This window comes from Tenrec ecaudatus, chromosome 16 (genome assembly GCF_050624435.1).
Source record: "Tenrec ecaudatus isolate mTenEca1 chromosome 16, mTenEca1.hap1, whole genome shotgun sequence".
In the NCBI taxonomy this organism is placed as follows: Eukaryota; Metazoa; Chordata; class Mammalia; order Afrosoricida; family Tenrecidae; genus Tenrec; species Tenrec ecaudatus.
In genome coordinates this window covers 81,747,799-81,769,045 of record NC_134545.1, presented here as the reverse complement: position 1 = coordinate 81,769,045, position 21,247 = coordinate 81,747,799, and the positions used below count along the sequence as shown (strand labels likewise).

Here is a 21,247-nt window from a genome sequence, read left to right as displayed (position 1 = left end):
CTAGATTCCAGCTCTCACTGATGGCCCCCCTGCACCAGTCAGTGACACCCCCTCCACCCTGCCCCCCCAATTTGAGCTGAAATGTCATCTGCCCAGCGTGCAGATGTACCAACTGGGGTCCTTGGTAGCCTGGCCTCAGGGCTCCCCTTGGTGTCTTGGGGTTGCTCTCTTCTTTGCACAGCAGCTGATGGTTTGGGGTTTGTGGTGGTGGAGCCACTGCTTGGTGTCTTCCTTCCGAGTCTCCGCCCAAAGTCTAAGGCTCCCCTAGGGGGTTTGGAGATGTCACCTGGGGCAAGGAGATTTCCTTCACCCCAAAGTGACAAAGTACGTCTGTCTGGTGGGGGCCTGCGGGCTGCCACCACAGTCTAAGGGCGGGGGTGGGGTGGGGGCCAGAGGTGGGGGGTGTGCTGTGGCTATCCCGAGGGGCGTGTGTGCGTGCTTGTGTGTGTGTGTTGGGCAGATCCACTGGGGGGGTGGGAAGGATCCTCCTCCTCTCCCTTCCTCTTCCCTCCCTTGCCCAGCCGGTCGCCGCACCTCTGAGGTTCCACCTTTGAAACTGTAAGAGGCCAGCGAGTGGTGGTCGGGAGGCGGGGGCCCGGGGCGCCCCAGGCGCGGGGAGGAGTCTGGCCCTGGATGTGTGCTTTGCGATTGATGGATGACTGCCGGGTGGGGGCGAGCGTGCGGGTGTGAGAGAGTGTGTGTGTTTGAGTGTGTGTGTGTGCGCGCGCGCGCGCGCGCGCGCGGGGCCTGCCCATTTTCCTCCTCGCAGCAGTCAGTCGCGAGCTGGAGGGAGGGCGAGAGGGAGCCCAGCCAGCCAGAACCCGGAGAGGAGCCGAGCGCCCTCCGCCCGAGGCGCCCTCCCTGGGTCCGCGCCCAGGCGCCGGCGCTCGGAGGAGCAGGGTGCCTCCCCCGCCGCCCGGGCGCTGCGCCCCAGCCCGCAGTCTGCTCGGCGGCTCAGCCCCGGGACTGCACCTGGAGGCGGCCCCGGACGGGCATGGTAAGCGGCTGCCGCCGCCTGGCTCGCAAGCGGGACGCGGCGAGGGCACCATGGTGCTGATGCCCCGGAGGGGGCCCCCGGCGGGGCTCGTTCGGCCCGAGCTCTGGCTGCTGCTGTGGGCAGCCGCGTGGCGCCTGGGTGCCACGGCGTGCCCCGCCCTCTGCACCTGCACCGGCACCACGGTGGACTGTCACGGCACGGGGCTGCAGGCCGTCCCCAAGAACATCCCACGGAGCACCGAGCGCCTGTGAGTATGCCCACTCCCGGGCCCGCAGCGATCCGCGCCCCCCCTCCATCACCCCGGTCCCATCACCCCGGTCCCCCCAGGTTGCCCTCCTGCTCAGGCGCAATTCAGGACCGTGGGAGCGCCGACTCCGCAGCCACTAGACGGACCATTGACTGTGAGAGTCCATTGCCGAGCTGGGAACAGGGGCGCAGCTCTTTCCCTGTCGCCCTGATTTCAACGACGACCCTTGCGGGGGTGGGGTGGGGGGTTGTCAGCTGCCCACCCTCACACCTGCACTAGCGCTCAGAGCGGGCAGGCCCTTTCCACTGCGCCAACACTTGATTCCTTACAAGGTGCCTGCGAATCCCTGCCAGAAAGCCCTTCTGGCACCCGGGAGGGAAGCTTTCCACACTCACCAGGCGCAAGGTCTCCTTTGGCACCAAGGGACCTTGGGTGGTGGTGTGGGGTTGGCTCTCTGAGGGCCTGCGGGTTGGTGAGGGGGGACAGGGTGGGATTGGGTTAGTGCTTCTCCTCTCCCCCCCCTCCCTATTGTTTGCCCCAGAGCCTTCCGTATTCTCCGCTGGCAGGTGTCAGGCGTGAGTCCCTCACTTGGCCACTTCTCTCTTATCCAGCCGTCCCCAACCCAGAAAGACAATGGGACTGAAGGGCTTTGGGGTTGGGCCATGGGGCAGGTTACTTTCAACTGCTAGACAGCGGGTAGATGTGTCCTGGGCCGGATGCCCTTTGGATCATGCCAGGAAATCTGGAGCTTGACTTGGGAGATACAGGGTAAAGGAATTGACCATGAGGAGTCCTCAAACCTCATTTCTCTTCTCCTTATTCTCGCTGCCTTCTGAATTCATAAGGACCCTCAACCCTTTCGGAGCCTGCTGAGTTTTATTTTAGTGTGTGTGTGTGTGTGTGTGTGTGTGTGTGTGTGTGTGTGGCCAGTCTGTGTGTGTTTACAGATCTGTATGATTGGTTTGGGAGGTCCAGCTGCAGAATATTCCCGGGTTTGAGTCGTGGCGCCCCCCTCTGAGTCCAAGGCTGGGAGATAAGATTTCCCCAATTCATGGGCTGAGCCTGTGACTGGCTGGCACACTGCATGTAGGGCCTTTGTGCGGCACACAGAGTGTGGTGACTGCCCCAGGAGATGTTAGAACTGGACTTCCCCAAAGACTGCCGGCTCCTTCTTCCCCACACTCCTGGGTGGCTTACAGGCATGTTGATAACTTTTCAGCACATTTTCAAGGCTCCCAGCAAGTCAGAGGCAGAACCCTGATCTCCAGGATCAAACTCTGTGCCCAGGTCAGCAATTAGCGAGACACATTTGTCCCAGCCTCTTCTGAGCTGAGTCTGAAAATTTCCCTCAGAGGCTTTGGAGAATTTCAGTCTTCTGTGTCCGTCTGGGCATCTGCGTATGTGCACCCGCGTGTGTGTGAGCCTGTGTGGAAGGATGAGGAGGAAACAGTGGAGAGGCAAGAGGTGAGAGGCTGAGAGAAGTTCCCTGGGGTAGTCTGTGCTTTGGCCTGTGTGGGCTTAAGAGAAACTGAAGACAGAGAAGCCTGTCCCCTAGACCCCTGAGGGTGCAAGGTCACCCTTCAGGTCCTGTCCTCTGAGTCATTCATCCCAGAGCTGTTACCCTGGCAGCAGCCTAGAGCTGGGACACACCAGTGCCTGTCCTCTTTTGATGTGGAATCTCAAATGTTGTCTCCTCGGCCCAGGCCCTCCTGCCACCTTCCGTTTTAAGGGCGACATCTGTTTAGACTTCCAGAAACTCTGAAACCCCTTTGAGATCAGAGTAAGATGGGATGAAGTCTCCTAATTCAGAGGAAAGGAGTTGGGTGGTGGGATTGCCTGCCTGGGGTGGAGCCTCCACTTTACCGTTGATTAGCTGTGTGACCTTGGGCAAGTTATGTAACTTGCTGTGTTCGATCAGGAGAACGGGCCTGTCGATACCTAATAGCCCTGGCTCTCGGAGGACTGAGGCTGATGGGTGGGACGTGCCTGAGACGATGCTGCTCTCCAATCAGCGCATGATGATGACAATGGCAGTGGGAGCAGAGTCTCATTATTTGATTCAGGGATGTCTCTGAGGCCAGGACCTGCTCCGGGTGCTGATGCTCCAGCAGGGAGTGCACTCTTCTCTGCCATCCAGAGGCGTGTGACCTAGAGGACCAGATGGACACATCTAGCTGTCAGCTCAGAGAGAGGGCCAGACTGGTGGTAGCGCTGCGTGGGGGAATTGGATCACTCACTCACTCTCTCTCTCTCATAGCAATCCTGTAGGACAGGGTAGAGCTGCCCCTGGGGTTTCTGGGGCTATACAGCTTTACAGACGCAGAAAGCCTCATCTTTTTGACTGATGGATTTAAACCTCTGACCTTGAAGTTGAACCTACCATGTCGCCAGGGCTCCTTAGGATGGGAAGGCCTTTTTCTGGGATGAAGATGCTTCTCAGAGGTCGGGCTGTTTGGCCAGGACACGGGTGGTGGAGTTGGATTTGGCCATGCAGAGAGGGCAGGCTCTCCTGATGGAGGGAAAGGCAGGCGTGGAGAAGCCCGTGGGTGGGAAGGTACTGGGCCCGATGGGTGACCTGGCCAGCGTTTCCCTGTGGCTGAGCATGCCATGCGCAGTGGGCTGCAAAGAGAGGCTAGGAGGGACCTGGGGGGCTTTTCTCCTTTATTTGGATTTGGGAACCCCTCTGGGGAGGGGTGGGTGGGAGGAGGTTTGGGCTTTGCTGTGAGCACAGAGCCTCAGGTCTGGATGCAGAAGGAGGCTCTGGTGAGCACCCGGGAGGACTTACAATAACTGGCAAATGCGCTCGCTAATCAATACGGACGTGCACTATCCCAGCCTGGAGCAGCGGCTTCTTCAGACTGTGAAATTTTTATAGACTGCAGCTGTGCTTTTTTTTGTGTGTGTGTGCCTTTTGTCCTCTGGGCAGTTTCTACGGCAGCCTGTGAGTTTATGATCATATATTCCATAGCTCCCAGACCAGACTCTATCCCCGGCAAGAGGGCAAGAACTGTCGGCTAGTTTCGGGGACTTCTGGAAAGAGGCAGTGCAGGGCCTCAGAGCTGCCGAGGAAATTGGTTCAGCCAGAGGGGCTTCAGGGCTGCGTGGGCCGGATGGGAAGGTACTAAATAATTCACTGTAATGAACAATTGAAATACAGTGCCCGTGGTGGGAGACGGGGGCGCGGTAGCTCTTTGTAGGGCTGGACTCAGAGTTCCAGCTCTGGCCTCTATTCCCCTCCCTCCCTCCCTCCCCTCCCTTGCCAGGTCCGTAACTTCCAGGTGAATTTTGTTTTTAATTAAAATATTTTTTGTATGAGAGAAGAAAATCTTTTGTATGAAAGAAAAACTTAAAAAAACAAACAAACAAAGAAGAAGAAAATACTTCAGGGGCTATTTTTGGGCTTACATTTTGATGATTATCGTAGGGCTATAGTTTTGGGGGTTTGCTCAGCCTCTACGGCTCCACAAAGTCTGGATTCCACAAGGATTTGAAATTCGATTCACATGTCCCTCGCTGTTGATCAAGATGAGGGCTAGAGGGCTAAAACCAGCCTGAAAGGTCAGGTTGGCGGGGCGGGGGGTGGCGCGTTTACACTGAGGGGAGGCTCAGTGGGGAGAAAACGGGTGAGCATGACTGGCGACTTCCCAGGGCGTCTGACAGGCCTCTGCAGTGAGCCTGCGGGATTGTGGAACGGCTGCATTTGGCTATGCACCTGCCCACCACAATAGGCCATGGAAGCCACCACCACCTCTTTGGGCCCACATGTCCAGGAGTGTGTGAGATGAGGGTGAGACGGGTGTGGAAACGGTTTCCCCTCTCTACCCTGGACTCTAGCACCCCGGGTTCCCCTGGGGGACAGGGGAGCGCATCCTCCGGGCCCGCTGGCAGGTGGTGAGGATGGAAAGCAGGAAAGGAGGGTGGCTGGCTTCCGTCTGCATCCCCCACCTCCCACCCACTGGGGTGTACCACAGTCAGATGTTCTCAGGTCAGAGGGCTGGCTCTCTTTCCTTTCCTGCCCCGTCTGCCTTCGGGCCAGTGTGTCCACCCTGCCCTAGCTGGGCATGGGGATGCTAGAGAGGCCCGGTGGGGGCCCCTCTGAGTATCTTGTTCACCAGGATGGGGATGAAGAATCATGCTCTGGGAAGATGGCACAGGGCACCCTGAGGCTGATGGTCAGCGAAGCCTGTTTAGAGATCCAAACAGTGATGGATGGCAGCCCTGGGGCGTGGGGTCCGTTGAACAGGTCTGTCTGTGGGCTTTGCCGCCGGATGTCCAGCCTGGTCTCCTGGTGCAGCTCTGCGCCCTGCTCTCAGGCTCCTGTCTCCTTGTGATCTCTAGGCTGTGTTCCCCTGGAAGGCGGAACTGAGTCTCAGCACCCAGGCCCCGGGACATCCGCTCATGTAACGATTGAGACTCCCTCAGTGCCGTCATCATCATACACTGATTTGCAAGCAGCATCCGTCCCAGGCACTTCCCACTCATCAGCTTCAGTCCTCTGAGAGCCAGGGCTGTCGGGTATCTGCAGGCCCGTTCTCCTGATGGGAAGCAGCAAGGCTCGGAGAGGTCACGTAACTTGCTCTGTAGCGGGTGCACCCGGCTGGAGCTGGGGCTGGGGAGAGTAGAGCCGTGGCTTCCAATGGCTGGTGTACGGACCCCAGTCCGGTCACTCTGCCTGCTCCGGGGACCCCATTCTCCATCTGCATCATTTTGTGCTGTCTGATGCGCCGGCTCCGATTCAGGGCCACCCTGTGTGTTATAGAGTAGAGGCGCCACAGGGCTTGCTCAGCTGATCTTCATGGAAGCAGATCGCCAGGCCTTTACTTCCGAGGGGTGCTGGTTTTTGAACTGTAAACCTTTTAGTTGCCAGCCACGGGCAAACTGTGTCACTCAGGCGCCTACTCCACGTGTCTGAGGGGCCAAGAGCAGCTTTGCAGGTTAATGGCGAGGATGGTGTGAGGAAATGAATGCATTCAGAGGGCCTGGTGGAGTGGGGAGTCCACGAATGATGTTCTGCTTTCCTTCCACTCCTGGGCATGGTAACATAGGCTCACTGACGAGGCCTTTGCCTAGTTTGTGTTTGTGACGGCATTCCAGGACGGTCCTGTGCCGGGCTAGCAGCCAAAGTTTGGAGCCTTGCGCCCAGCCAGGGTCCCTGGGAAGAAGAGCCTCGTGGTCTCCTTCTAAAACAATCAGCCACCGCCAGCCCTGGGGCACACAGTTCAGCTCTCGGTGGGGTCACCCATGTCGGAGCCGATTTGGTGACAACTGTTTTATTTTCTCGTGGTTTTAGCTTTGTGAAAACACAGGGTAGAGAGCGATTCCAATCGCAAGTGATGTGATGATGACTTCCGTTAGTGGAGGGCTGCAGTGGCAGCTTTGAGGGTGCAGGAGGGGCCCCAGCGAGCTTGGGGGTCAGGTTGGGAGGGTTGTCTGTGTTGTAAGCTGCCCCGACTCCCTTTATTCCTCTGCACCCCAGTGCCTGTCTGTTCAGTTTCCCAGCAGGCTTTTGCTTCACCCCGAGTTCCGCTCCGTCCGCCCCAACACCCCGCGCCCTCCGCTGTCCCTGGGTGCCTTTGCCTGATTCCCTGGGAGGTGTCATAGAGGGAGGCGGTGGGCCGACAGTGGTGATGGCCCTGGACATATTGGTGGCCTGAGTTTTAGCTCTGCTCTGCTACATGTCAGCAGGGCTCTTGGGCATGTATGGGTGTAATACACTCATTCCAGACACCTCTTGGAGGCCTGTGTTGTGTTGGGCAGAAACAAGCACCATCCCTTGCCCTCGGGGTTTCAGACCCGCACAGAAAGGAGTCTTGGCGGCGCTACAGTTAAAGCACCCAGCTGCTAACTGAAAGTTTGGCAATTTGAACCTACCCAGAAGCTCCTTGGCAGAAAGATCTAGTCAATCCGCCGCCTTAAAAATTACAGTCAACCCAGAACAAAAAATCCTGTTACTGTGAATGAGGGGGAGTGCAGAGTGCAGACCCAAAACCCATCTGTAAACAATTGGACATCCTCTCACAGAAGGGTCTCAGGAAGAGAGGAGCCAGTCAGGGTGCAGTATAGCAATGATGAAACAGACAACTTTCTTCTAGTTCTTTAATGCTTCCTCCCCCCCACTATCATGACCCCAATTCTACTTTACAAATCCGGCTAGACCAGAGAATGCACATGGGTACAGATAAGAGCTGAAAACAGGGAATCCAGGGCACATACACCCCTCAGGACCAATAAAGAGAGTAGCGATACCAGGAGGATAAGGGGATGGTGGGGGGAGAAAAAGGGAACTGATCACAATGTTCTATATATAACCCCCTCCCAGGGGGACGGACAACAGAAAAGTGGGTGAAGGGTAGACATTGGTCAGTGTGAGACATGAAAAAATAAAAATAATTTATAAATCATCAAGGGTTCATGAGGGAGGGAGGGAAAAATGAGCTGATACCAAGGGCTCAAGTAGAAAGGAAATGTTTTGAAAATGATGATGGCAACATACGTACAAATGTGCTTGCCACGATGTATGTATGTATGGGTTGTGATAAGAGCTAGACGAGCTCCCAATAAAATGATTTAAAAAATTACAGCCAAGAAAACTGTTGGGGTGTGCGGGGTGGAGTGGGGCTGGGGCAGTCCTTCTCTGTCACATGGGGTCACTGTGGGTTGGATATGGCTCAGAGGTGCCCAGCAACAAGGCAGGCAGCACAAGAGAAGAAACGTAGCATGGTCAATGGGGACAAACGCAGAACCCCACTTCTGTGGCCTGGCAGTGGGGGTGGGGAGAGGATGTGTTTTGAAGGGTGCCCGGGGTACAGCGCCCAGCCGAGTGTGAAGGGGTGCTTTGCTCCAGGCCTGGCAAGAGCCCACTCACTGGTGGCGTTATTATTAAGGTGACAGAGAACAAATTGCAGAGACATGAGAGGAACTTGGGTGCCACTCAATGCTGAATCCCAGCCTGGACACACTCTTTCCTTCCCTCAGAGAAGCCCTGGCTGCCCTTCCTCCATGTCCCTTCTTCAAGGCAGGGGCTGCCATCGGTTGGTCGGTCGGTCGGTGGCCAGGCTGCCCGAGGCTGCCAGCAGGGGCGGCCGTCCTCTTTGGGGGCCTGGTGACGGCCGGCTGGGCCAGGCTGCTCCTGTGTTATTGGGAGCAGACGGGCCCTTGGCGGAATTACCGCCTCCAGTTCTGTGCCGGCATTAGCAGCTCGGCAGGGCTCTTGCTTAATGGGATTTTCTTCCCAAATGCTGTAATTATCGCCATACAAATACTTATTACCCAGAGCAGATGACGGCCGGGCCTTGGGTAGTAGCCAGGGAGCTGGGCTGTGCTCAGGGGGGTTGGAGAATTGGCTTCTCTTTTTGACGGAGCCTGCGACCCCCTCCGCTCCTTTCTGGAACCCGGCCTGTGGCCGACAAACAGCTGGCGGGCACCTGCCGTGAGCACAGTGTCAGAGGGGCTGGGGTGTGGGCCCTCTCGGGGAGCTGGTGGGGTCTGCCCATGAAAGAACAAGTGTGCATGGAGGCCGGAGGATGCTGTGCACAGCTGGGCCCAGAGTGGACCGGCTTTCGAGTGAGCAAGGCCCAGGTGGAGTCTCAGCTTCGTCAGCTGCCATCTGAGAGATTGTGGGCTGGCTGCTCCAGACTTGATGTCTGCATCCATACAATGGGGCCCAAGGACACCACCTACCTTGGGGGCCGCTGAAGTTCAGGGAGAAAATCTACGCCGAGAGCTTGCAGTATCGACTGGCCAGGTGCTTCATCAACCTTAGTAATGAAGGGGACGGGGAGGATGGTCAGGGAAGGGTCACTGCTCTGATGGAGGAGTGGGATTTAAACTGGGCCTCAAAATTTGGGCCAGACCTTGGTTAAGGACAGAGGTGGCATGAGGGTAAGACGAACTCACTCCAAACTCACTGCTATGGAGCTGATTCCCAACTCCTGGCACTCCTGTCCGAGAGAGTGGAACTGATCCTGTGGGTTTCTGAGCCTGTACATCCCCACAGGAGCAGAAAGCCTCCTCTTTCTTCTGAGGGGTGCCTGGTGGGTTCGAACTGATGACCTTGAGTCTGGCAGCCCAACTTGTAACCAGCTATCCCACCAGGGGTCCGAGGACAGTGTAGGTCAAGGGAATTTGGGGGCATCGGGAGTGGGTGTATCCTTTAGGAAGGAGGTGAGGAGCAAGGCGGTGGGGGGGGGCGGGTTGAGGATTTGAGTCGGTGAGTTGGGGGTGGGGAGATTTAAGAAATGATGAGAGATTGGGTGTATACATTGTTTTTTATTTCCTTGCTTTATAGTTTTCTGAGTTCTACTACATCCACAGACACATAACTTCAAGCCCATTTTAGAATCTATCACCCGAGTCAAGTCCGGGTGCCCATTGGAGCTTTATGTTTCACTTTGACATAATTTCAAATTTACTGAGAAAAAACACAAGAGACCCTTGGGTATCCTCTATCTTGCTACATTTGTTTCTAATTTGCCCTATTTGCTTGATTCTTTTCAACTCTCCTCTCTCTCCCCATCCCTCTGGTGTTTTCCCTCCTTCTTCCCCTCCCTCTTTCCTCCCCCTCCCTCTCGACACACATCTACAGCATTATTTCAACAAGTGTGCGGAAATATTCCATTATCTTTTCATTCCATCTTCCATAAACTCAAAATTTTTAAAAATTTAAATTGTGAATTAGGTGCAGATTTACGGAGCACATCATCAGGGTTTAAAAAAATCATTTTATTGGGGGCTCATACAACTCTTATCACAATCCATACATCCATCCATTGTGTCAAGCACATTTGTACATTTGTTGCCATCATCATTTTCAAAACATTTGCTCTCCACTTGAGCCCCGGGCATCAGCTCATTTCCCCCCTCCCTCCCTGCTCCCGCCTCCCTCCCTGTTCCCCCTCCCTCCCTGCTCTCCCCTCCCTCATGAACACTTGATAATATATAAATTATTATTATTTTGTCATGTCTTACACTGTCTGCATCTCCCTTCACCCACTTTTCTGATGTCCGTCCCCCAGGGAGGAGGTTGTATGTAGATCCTTGTGATCGGTTCCGATCATCAGTTTTATATTCAACAACTCGCCAAACCTCCCATGGTCTTGCCCTGTTTCCATCATTTTCCCCTCATCCCCCTCTTGTGGGACAGTGTTGTCCCCTTTACCCAGAAGACACTTGTCTGCCCGTGATCTCCTCTTCCCACCCCTGCCCCCGCCCAGAGCCATCACGCTCCGGGTGGAAGCCTCCACCTAACACGCCGTCCCGTTGCTGAACCATTCAAGTGCAGGTTGGAGACATTAAACTCCCCCCCCCCCACCTCAAGAGTCCAGTGTGTACTTTCCGAGCACAGTGAAGCTAGTTATGATTGATGCGGATGTCCAGTCCATGGTGACTCAAAGCAACTCTCTAGGACGGAGTGGACACTGAATCTTTTCAGGCGCTGACCAATTCAAAGATCGTTTTCCAGCTTTTTCAATCATCTCAATCACGCTCTCTATGGAGACTTAGGAGACCTTGGGTGAGACAGTTAAGTGCCAAGAGGTTGGCAGTTCAGACCTACACTGAAGTACCTCAGAAGAGAGGCCTGGCAATCTGTCCACCTCCTGGAAGCTGAATGGAGCAGCTCTTGTCTGCACACGTGGAGTTGCCATGAGCCAGGATGGACTGGCCAGGGCGCCCCAGATCAGAATCCTACCCAGGATCACACGAAGTATGTAGCTGTCACGGCTCTAATTTGGAGAAGTTCCTTGTTTGTCTTGGCCTTGAGGTTTTTAAGAGCTCAGGCCAGTCATTGTGCAGAATGGCCCTGCCCCTGGCTCCGTGGGGTCCTTCCTCAAGGTCTCATCCGGGTTGTACACGTGTGGCAGGAACGTTTGGCAGTAAGTGGTGTGGGTCCTTACGGGGACGTCGTGCTAGAAGGCACTCGCTGGCGTGTCCCGGAATTGGCAATTTCAGTGTGATCATTTGGTAATTTGTGGTCTGCCAGGCTTCTCCGTTCGAAAGTGACTATTTCCCTCTTGGTTAGGAGTGAGAGAGAGAGAGAGAGAGAGAGAGAGGGAGAGAGAGTTCTCTGAGGCTGTTTGCCTTGTTTTAACTTTTACCAACTAGTTTTCGCATCCGCTGAAGGTTTGCTAAAAATTGAGCGCTACGTCTGTGTTCCTCAGTGGGCACGCTATTTTAGGAAAGCTTGCCGGGACTCACGGGGTTGTCATCTGTGACCGTCGTCATCAGTAGCATTTTTCTGGTGATCATGCTGCTGTCACTGTTGTGTGCCATCGGGCAGATGCCGGCTCCTGGCGACCTCATAGGACAGAGTGGACTGTCCTCCCGGGCGGGGAAATCTTTATACGAGCCAATTACTCCTTCTCTCATGGAGTCTGGTGGGTCCAAACTGCCAACCTTCTATTTTTTTTTTTTGTTAGCAGCCGAGTTTGAAACCATTTCCCTTTTTAGGACTCTGGGTGGTCATAATACCCCAGATTTGGCCAGGGGGAGCCCCTGCAAGCTGGCCCTTGTGTCCTGTTGACAAGCCCCTTTGAACACTGACTCCCTGGGGCTTTGAGTGGAGAGTGACAGCCGCAGAATGGCGTTTGGAGAAGTTCCGTCGGCTGGCTTGGTGTGGAGAATAAATCAAGAGGCTGAGCGGCAGCGGGGACAGTAATTCATTTATGGTGACTGTACTCTCAGTTTTGCTGTAATGTCCTTCTAGACACTTAGAGCATTGAAACCCCTATCATTTAAAGCATTTTCAGACTCTCAGAAGCAATGTACAGAGTGCTCCTATGCCCTTCACAAACTCCACACAACGTGCATGTATTTCATACGGTTCAGGGGTCAAACCTAGCCATGAGCACATCAGTACAATATGATTCACCAAGCCACAGGCTTTATTAGGATCTTGCCAAAACCTCCATGAATGTTCTTTTTTTTCCCCTTCAAATCCTAGGACCCAATCCAGGAAAACACATTGCATTCAGTCTTCATTCCTCCTTAGTCTCCTTCAGCCTGGGACTGATTATTCTTTCATCTGTCCTTGGGTCACGTTGTGTCTTCATTTGGCTGTGTCTGGGGTTTTTTATGATTAGATTGAGGTTATGCATTGTGTTAGTCTGGGGTGACTAGAGAAACAAATTCATAGACACTCACATGTATGAGAAAGAGCTGTATATAAAAGAGCTATTGTATATTGAGAAAACATCCCAGCTAAGTCCAGCTCAAGTCCCTAGGTCCAATATTAGACCATATATCCTTTAGCCCACTAGCCCATTAGTCTATACATTCCTCTTCAGACTCTTGCCACACATGCAATGGTGCCTAAGTCAGGAAGATCACAGACCAGTGGGAAAATCCTGGGGATCCAGTGGCAGTGGAAACATCTCAGCACTGGCATGGGTCTCCATGTGGCTCCTCCAGCTCCAGGGCTCTGGCTCCATCTGTGTAGCTCCATGTAGCTTGTTGACAGGAATATATCATAGCAAGTATCTGTGTGCCCCCTCCAGGGAGGAAGACCGGAGTTCTCAGAATCCTCTGCAGAAGTCCATTCCTATACAGAGGCACCATTGGCTATGACCTGATTGACAGACCAGACTCCACCCCTTTGCAAGTCGACAGATTATGTAACTGCCATATGCGTTTTTTTGGGAAGGACGCTGAAGAGTGATGTCCCTTCTCAGTGCATGCTGTCAGGGAGTGTAGGGTGACCATAGGCAGCACTGGTTGTGCAGCGGTTAAGCACTCATTTGCGAATTGAAAGGTTGGCCATGTGGGCCCACCAAGTGGCACTGCGGGACAAAGACCTGGCAATCCTCTTGCACAAAGATTTTAGGAAAGAAGTCCCTCTGTCCGCCACGCAGCTGTGAATGGAAATTAACTTGATTGCACCCAATGACCACATGGTGTGTCGCTATGTCTTATTACTGGTGATGTTAGCTTTGATCTTGTGGTCAAGATGGCATTTGTTAGGTTTCTCCGAGGCCCGCTTGGTAATGAATACATAGTTGGGGGTGGTGTTAGTTTGGGTAGACTAGAGAAACAAAGAGAGAGTTTTATATAAAAGGTAAGTGTACATTAAGAAAGCATCCCAACCCAGTCCAGTCCAAGCCCCTAAATCCGACATAAGCTCATATGTCCCACACTGATCCACAAAGTCTTCCTCAAACTCGCAAAACACACGCAATGATGCCGACTGCAGGAGGAAAGCCAAATCAGTGAGTGTGTCAGCATCTCAGCGCTGGCAGGGGTCTCCACACGGCTGCTCCAGCACCCAGGGCTGCATCGGAGTAGGTCCAAGTGGCTTCTCCTCAGGGATGTCTCACAGGGAGTGAGCCTTGCCAGCTGAGGCAGGGAACTAGCTAAGGCAGCTGCACCCTGGTCCGACCATCAGCAAGAGACCAGAGTATTTGAAAGGTGAGGCTTGCCGAGCCATTTATCCCTCCGCCCTTCAGTTAACCCCACACGTGTTTATCGGCCTGGTTGGCACAATAAGCCTTAACTATCTCAGGGGGAGATTGTTTGAGACTCTAGGAATATTGGCTTTGCCCTCAGATCTCACTTATTCTGCCGGCAGCTGTTGTTATGCAATGGTGGGTTTCCACTTTCCTCATTCCTTCCACCTTTGGAAGGAAGAGAATGTAAGATGGGTTTAGGCTCTGAGCTGCTTGAGGGCAGGGTATTTGTCTCCTGTATCTCTGTGTCCCCCTGCCTGATGCATAGACCAAACTAGTTGATGTCGACTGCCATCCAGTGGACGTTGACTCTTAGTGACCGTGAAGGACGAGGAGGACTGCCTCTGTGAGTTTCCGTGACTGTAACTTTTTTTTTTTTTAAATCACTTTATTGGGCGCTCTTACAGCTCCTATAACAATCCATACATCAACCCATACACAGTTGTACATATGTTGCCATCATCATTTTCTAAATAGTTACTTTCTGTTTGAGTCCTTGGTATCAGCTCCTCTTTTTTCCCTCCTTCCCTCCTCCCACCTTTGTGACCCCTTGATAAATGATAAATTATTATTGTTTTCATATCTTACACTGACAGTGGTCTCCCCTCACCCACGTTTCTGTTGTTCATCCCCCTGGTGGGGGTGGGGTGGGTTAAACATAGATCATTGTTATCGGTTCCCCCTTCTTCCCCTCCTCGCCCCACCTTCACTCTACCCTCATGGTATGGCTACTCCCATGTCTGTTCCTGAGGGGTTTATGTGACCTGGATTCCATGTGTCCTAAGCTCGTATCTGTACCAGTGTACATGCTTCGGTCTAGTAGCCAGAACTGAAAGGCAGGACCGAGGTCATGATAGTGGCGGGTGAGGAAGCCTCAAAGAGCCAGAGGAATATTGTGTGTTTCATAGGTGCTCTACTGCACCCTGGTTGACACATTCCTTCTTGGCTGTAACTCTTAGTGGGAGTATAAAGCTCTGTCTTTCTTCCATGGAGTGGCTGGTGGTTTTGACTGCTGACCTTGCAGTTAGCAGCCTCACTCATAACCACTACACCACCAGGGCTCCTGCCTGATTGGTGCATAGTTGGTGTCAAAACATCCTGTATCCTATTGGTTGCTGCATACAGTAGGTGCTCAAAAAATGTGTATCGTGTAAGTTTTGGTTTCTTCTTAACCTTTGGTCAGATATTTCATGGGTTCTGATCTGTCCTTTAAAGAATATGGTCCTCATATTAGGCTGAATCAAGGACCCCAAAGGTACCCCCATCGCAAAACCTGGAACCTGTGGATATGTTACTTCACACGATAGCAGGGATTTGGCAGATATGGTTAAGGATCGTGAGATGGAGCGGTCTATCCTGGGTTATGTGAATGGACTGGTCCTGAGAGGAGGGAGACAGGAGGACTGGAATCAGTGGGAGGTTGGAGTGAGGCATGGAAGAAGCCACGAGCCAAAGAGTGTAAGTGGCTTGATTCTCTCCTCCAGAGGAACCACCCCTGCCGACACCTTCACTTTGACCCAGGGAGACTGATCTTGAACTGCTGACTTCTAGAAGTATTAAGACAAGAATATGTGTCATTTTAAACCACCAAGCTTGTGGTCCAGAAGCCCTAGTTCAGTGTGGAGCCACTAAACCCCAAGGAACCATTTGAACCCAACGGCTGCTCTGCGGATAGAAAGATGAGGCACCTGCATCTCCCAGGATTCGTAGCTCCGGGAGCTGTTGGCAGCAGTTCCCAGCTGTCCTCCAGGGTTGCGCTGAGCCAGCACTGACTGACAGCAGTGGACTTGGGTGCAAGCGCGCAGGAACTTGTTCCAGCAGCCACAGGAGAAGGACACACTCACCGTAAAGTGAGGAGGCTACTGTGGAGGCTGGATCTGGGAGGAAGCGGGTGTGGATCTGGGCAGAGAGAGCAAGTGGTGATGCCATGAGGACCCCAAGGAAGCCAGCCTTGCAGGAGAAACCATGGGGTCAGCTCTCATGGGGGCTGGAGAGAGTGTTGGGGAGCCTCCCGGGGAGCAGTTGAGGCAGTCCCTGGAGAGGCAGGTGCCGAGGTGAGACATCCAAGGGGAAGGCTGTGCTGCAGGGGATGGTGGAGGTGGTGGGGGTGGTGGGGGGTGGAGGAGCACTGGCTAAACATTTGCAGATTCCAACCAGGATGGAGAGGCTCTTGCAAAAGCCAAAGAAGGCCTTTGGAGAGGGGTGGAAGGGTTAGCAGTGTGGAGAAGTGAGTCTGGCTCAGGATGCGGTCTGAGGGGAGCTTCTGGAGCTGGTGACTGGGGGAGCAGTTTCCTGGGGGAGGTTGAAGACGAGAGGCAGATGGATGAGGGGAGGGAGGGGATGGGGTGAGTAGGTGGCAAAGAAGTTTGTAGCAAGTGAGAACAAGCACCGGAGCTCCAAGGGAGAGTTGGCAGTGTGGGGGCAGTCGGCCTGGAATCTCACTGGGGGTGGGGGGGACGGGGACAGAGTGTTCAAAGGAGGGAGGCAGAGGACTCTGAACGGGAAGGAGTGGTGTGGTACTTATATAATCTGGTGTCAACTTGAGGGTAGTAAGAATGAAGGGGTGGAGTCTAGCCTGTCAGTCAGGTCACAGCCTGATGATGCCTCCTTGTGGACATGACCTTCTACATGTGGGTTCTGGGAATTTCCTCTCTTTTTCCCTGGAGACGAGCCACATGCTCTTCACCTTTCCGTTGAAGAGCCACACTCGGGAGTGGGAGGAGCCCTGTAGAGGCCTGTGCCAGCGCCGAGATGCTTCTACCGGCACTGGATCCCCAAAACTTTGCACCCAGCACCTGTGATCTTCCTTCATTTGGCATCACTGCATGTGCTGTGTGAGTCTCAAGAGGAATTTATGGGCATATGGGCTAATATCAGACTTATGGACTTGATGTGGACTGACCTGGGATAGTTTCTCAATATACAAATATACAATTGCTCTTTGATAGAAAGCTCTCTCTTACACACACACACACACACACACACACACACATGAGTGTCTCTCGATCAGTTTCTCTAGTCAACCTGACCTAACACAACTGGGGATGAGTTGGAGGGGAGTCCAGGTGGAGAGAGGGCCCTGTTGAGTCAACTGGATTCATGGCGACCCCACGTGCACAGAACTCAATGCCGCCGCCGACTCCTGCTCCCTCTGCACGGTCTGCTTGAGTTCATCCGTTGTCGTGACCACCGTGTGATTCGAGTGCCTTCTGACCTCGGGCGCTCACCTGCCTGCAGGAGATCGGGCAATGTTTGCTTGTTAGAACACTGGCTAGTTTGGGGAACTGCACCCAGCCTTTCTTCCATGGCTGTCAGTCTTAGTCTGGCGGCTCTGCAGAAACAGCCGGCTAGGCGGGCCTCTGCTAGTGTTTAAATGCCCACGTGGCTTCCCCTGTCACAGCAGCGTGCAAGCCACGGGCAGGAGGTGCTAGTGACACTGCTGACGGAGTGAGCTGTTTTACCCAGGCTCGGTCCACGGACTTGTCGGGAAGGCCTTCTTTACTTCCACTTTACACACCAGCGCAGCCCTGCCCCGGGGGTAAGGTCGGCAGTTTGAAGCCACCAGCTGCTCCGGAGAAAAAGATGAGGCTTTCTTTCACACGAAAGAGTAAGAGTCTTGGGAGCCCGCAGGGGTCGTTCTGTGCTGCCCTGTGCGGTTGCTGTTGACTCGATGGCCGTGAGCTTGGGCTTGCAGACGAGGAAGGGCTTCCGCGGGGTGGGCCAAACAGCTGGCTGGGAAGAGAGTGTCCCCAGGGTCTTAGGACCCGGTGGTCAGTTTGTGCTTAGTTTTTAAGTTTGACTGCTGCCTTACCTAACTTTTCAACTGATTTCTTCCCTCATGATTTTATTTATTAGACATTCATTCAGTACCTGCTAAACATCTGTCAGGGCTCAGCAACGGCGTCATAAATGCAAATGAGCCCTCGCCTAAAGAGCAGGGCCCTGGTGACACAGTGGTTAAAGCACTCAGCTGCTAACCCAAGGTTGGCAGCTCAAACTCACTGACTTCTCTAGAGAGAGAGAGAGACGTGGCAGTCTGCTTCTGTCAAGATTTACAGCCTTGGAAACACCCTGCAGGGCAGTACTGCTATGTCCCATAGGGTCACTATCAGTCAGCATCGACTTGATGGCAGTGGGTTTAGTTCTAGCCTGCGTGTGTTTGGGGGTGTACCCACGATGCAGGCTGGCATGGGGTGGCCACTCTAGGGGTGCAGGGAGGCAGTGGAGCAGAGTTGGGTGGCAGGAAGGCAGTACAGCAAGCAGAGGCAACACCAGAGAGTTAGCTAGTGAGCGGTCTTTCGGGAGCCTGGGGTAGGAACATGGAAACCAGTAGTGAGGTGGATGGAGGCTTGGGATATTCTGGGGACATGGAAACTCTGCACCAAACTCTTCCTGGACCTCGCCCTGTGCGTTTGTGTCCTTTTTCTTCTAGATTAAAGTTAGCCCTTTCCTTGGAGTTTGTGAACTGTTCCATGGACTATCAAGCCTGAGAGACAGAGAAGGGATCAATGCCCACTGACTAACCCGAAGTGCAGAGAGATGAAGGCGTGAAAGGGCCTGTAGCCACTGACCTCGTCCTTGGGGAGTGGGGATGACCCCTGGGGTCTGAACTGACCAAGAAAGGGACATGGAGATGTCTACAGGATGCATGTGGCATGTCGAGTGGGATTCAGTATCTGCACACATTTGGCAGCCCGAGTGGGTGACAAGATGCCAGCCTCTCATCCAGGATGGCTTTGTGTTGGAGATGTAAGTGTCAATCTCATCTGGGCTGGTTTGATACAATTGGCCTAGTTGGCAGGATTGCCTGGAGGAAACTGCCCTCCTGTTGTGAAAAAGTGTTTTTAATCTTCAAACTATAGCTTTATTGAGAAAATTCACACAATTTTCCTATCTTAAGCATTCAATCAAATGGTTTTCGATGTGCGCACAGATGTATGCAACCACCACCACCTCAGTTGTAAGACCTGTAAAAACATCACATTATTATCATCTCACATAGAAACCTCGTGCTCGAGCTACTAGCCCCATGTCCCCTCCTCCCCATTAGCCCCAGGAAACCACAAACCGACTTTCTGATTCTGTGGATTTCCCTTATGGGCATTTCATGTAAATGCAATCATGTAATATGCAGTCGTCATTTGTGATGGACTTCTTTAACTTAGTGTAATATTTTCAATTAGAGTTTCCTCTTGAACTGAGGACCCTCTTAGTATCAACCCCTTTCCCACCTACCCTCACATCTCAATCCCCATGCTCGATGTACCTTCAAGACCCTCTGTAACTCCTGCTTGAACTTGTGACTTTAGGCAGATTCTCATTGTTACTCTCACTAAGCCACCACCAGCCTCTTGTATTTCATGGATCCATAATGTTGTACCTCTGAGTCTGGATAGGGAAGCGGATCTCACAACACGAGGCGATCTGCCCGAGGCCACAGACCCCTAAAGAGGGGGCTGGGACTAGGACGACGAGGGCTAAGCTATTAGATGGAGTCATTGCCCGAGCTGGGCTGCCTTCCCAACTCTTCCACTAAACACATGGAACCGCAACGTCTTTGTCTACAGGGTGGTAGTAATGACCCCTCCCCCACACGTGCTGGAGCTGTGGGAACTACCCGGAGCTCATGTTGTTTGTGAATTAGTGAAGGCAGCGTCTGGCCCGTGCGCACCTGCTCGTGCGCCACTTGCTACCCTGCTTCTTGACGCCCCAGAAAGACCCTGAGCTGGAGGGAGATAGCTTCCCTCTCTTCTTTGCTACGGAAAGTGCTGGAAGGACCCAGTTTTTTGTTTGGTAGCTTGAGTCTTACAAGCAGTGGTTCTCAACCTGTGGGTCTCGACCCCTTTGCGAGTGGAACGACCCGTTCACAGGGGTCGACCGATTCATAACAGTAGCAAAATTACAGTTATGAAGTAGGAAAAAAAATAATGTTATGGTTGGGGGTCACCACCACATGAGGAACTGTATTAAAGGGTCAGGCTTTAGGAAGGCTGAGGACCACTGTGTTAGCATAACCAGCCTCTGACAACCATGGGGTGGGGTCTGTAAGAGCAATTGCAGGGTTATAATAGAGAAAGATCATAGTAAAGTCATAGGAGATAGGAGAGAAGATAAAATACAGGAGTCAGACATATTTTATGGTAGCACGCTCACCTCAGCCCTTTTTGTGGAAGTGGGAGACAAGAGAAGGGGAGATGTATATTTCTAACTAAGGCTTATATAACTTTAGGGAGCATACAAGCCCCCTGATTACAGGTAATCACATACGTAACAGAAAGGGGTTGTACCGTAGGCATCACGAGCAATGGGAGGGGGACAATCTAGGGGTATACATGCAATAGGAAGGGGAGGGATTAGGGGTGCACATGTGACAAGATGGGTGGACCTTAGACTCAAGATGGCAGCCTAACCTTGGTCCTCCTTGAGTGGGTTCAACCTTGTCTCTGGGCTCTCCTTCAGGGAAGCAATTCACTGTCCTTATCAGAAGGGAGTGGGCTCTACTTAGGGTGGGACAGACTATAGTCTGATTGCTCTAGATGGCTGATAACGCTCAGGGAGATTGACCTCTAAGCAGCTTGCATTGACCTCCAAGTGCACAGTCATTTAACATGTGATGCAAGCAGTGTCCTAGGTTTGGCATATATTTGGGGGACAACTTGGGGAAAAGCCCTTCTATATCCCACAATTCCCCCTTTTTATGTATTAAATTCAAAAGAGCTACAGGGGCAACATGGTTGTTTTCTATACATTGAAAGCTGCCAAGGCAAAATTACTGACAACATTAATGTAGCCAAGCCCCAAATTCAAGCTTATGACAAGCATTTTGAATCCAGTGTTGGGGCATAAAGCCCCCCTACGCCCATCTACTCTTGGGGGAAGGTGTGAGGGGCTGGCTGCTGCGGCAGGAAGCGATAGAGCGAATAGGAAGGTCTGTTTCTACAGGGAGGCAGAGTCAGCCTCGTGCTCACTTTAAGGCAGCACAGCTGTAGGGGGAGAATCTGTGGAAGTGAAATTTAACGCAGGATAATGTACTTGGACTTTATCTCTAACTTTCCAAAGTGGCTTTCCTATCGTGGAATACTTGCTTTCCAGATTCCCTCCGCAGAAGTTAGGTAAGAAGTCCCAGTCATATTTCCCTCAGTGTTAGTTCCCCACAATGTTGGACTCACTTAGGAGAATGGGAGGGCGGGAAGAAGTGGAGATTTCTGGTAACTTGGGAGCATTCTCTGTGTGTGGAGTTCTTGTGCGATGTCGTTAGGGGAGCAGGGAAGAGAAACGTATAAAACCCACTTGATCCTATGCTGTTTGGAATATGCCAGTTATGAAAAAAAACACCCCTTGTATTTATTTTGTCTTGGTCCTTGAATGTAGGCACAGTAAAGCATAAACCAATTCAACAATTCCTACACCCTCAGTTCAGTGACATTGATTACATCCTCTGAGTTGTCTGATCCTTCTCACCACCCCCTTCTCTGAGCTGTTGCTTTAACATAAATTTACTGCCCCCAAAGTTTCTCATCTACTCTTTGTGTTGCTGTTGCCAATTAGCTCCCTTAGATAGGTAGT

At 52.9% G+C, this 21,247-nt stretch overlaps 1 protein-coding gene across 1 annotated transcript in view; it reads left to right on the top strand.

Moving 5' to 3' along the window:
- The first annotated feature begins 1,047 nt into the window (after positions 1–1,047).
- Positions 1,048–21,247, top strand: part of SLIT1 (slit guidance ligand 1) — a 200,359-nt gene continuing 180,159 nt past the window's right edge. The window contains exon 1 of the mRNA XM_075533452.1: positions 1,048–1,244. Coding sequence (XP_075389567.1) covers positions 1,048–1,244 — 197 coding nt within the window. The remainder of the gene's footprint in view (positions 1,245–21,247) is intronic.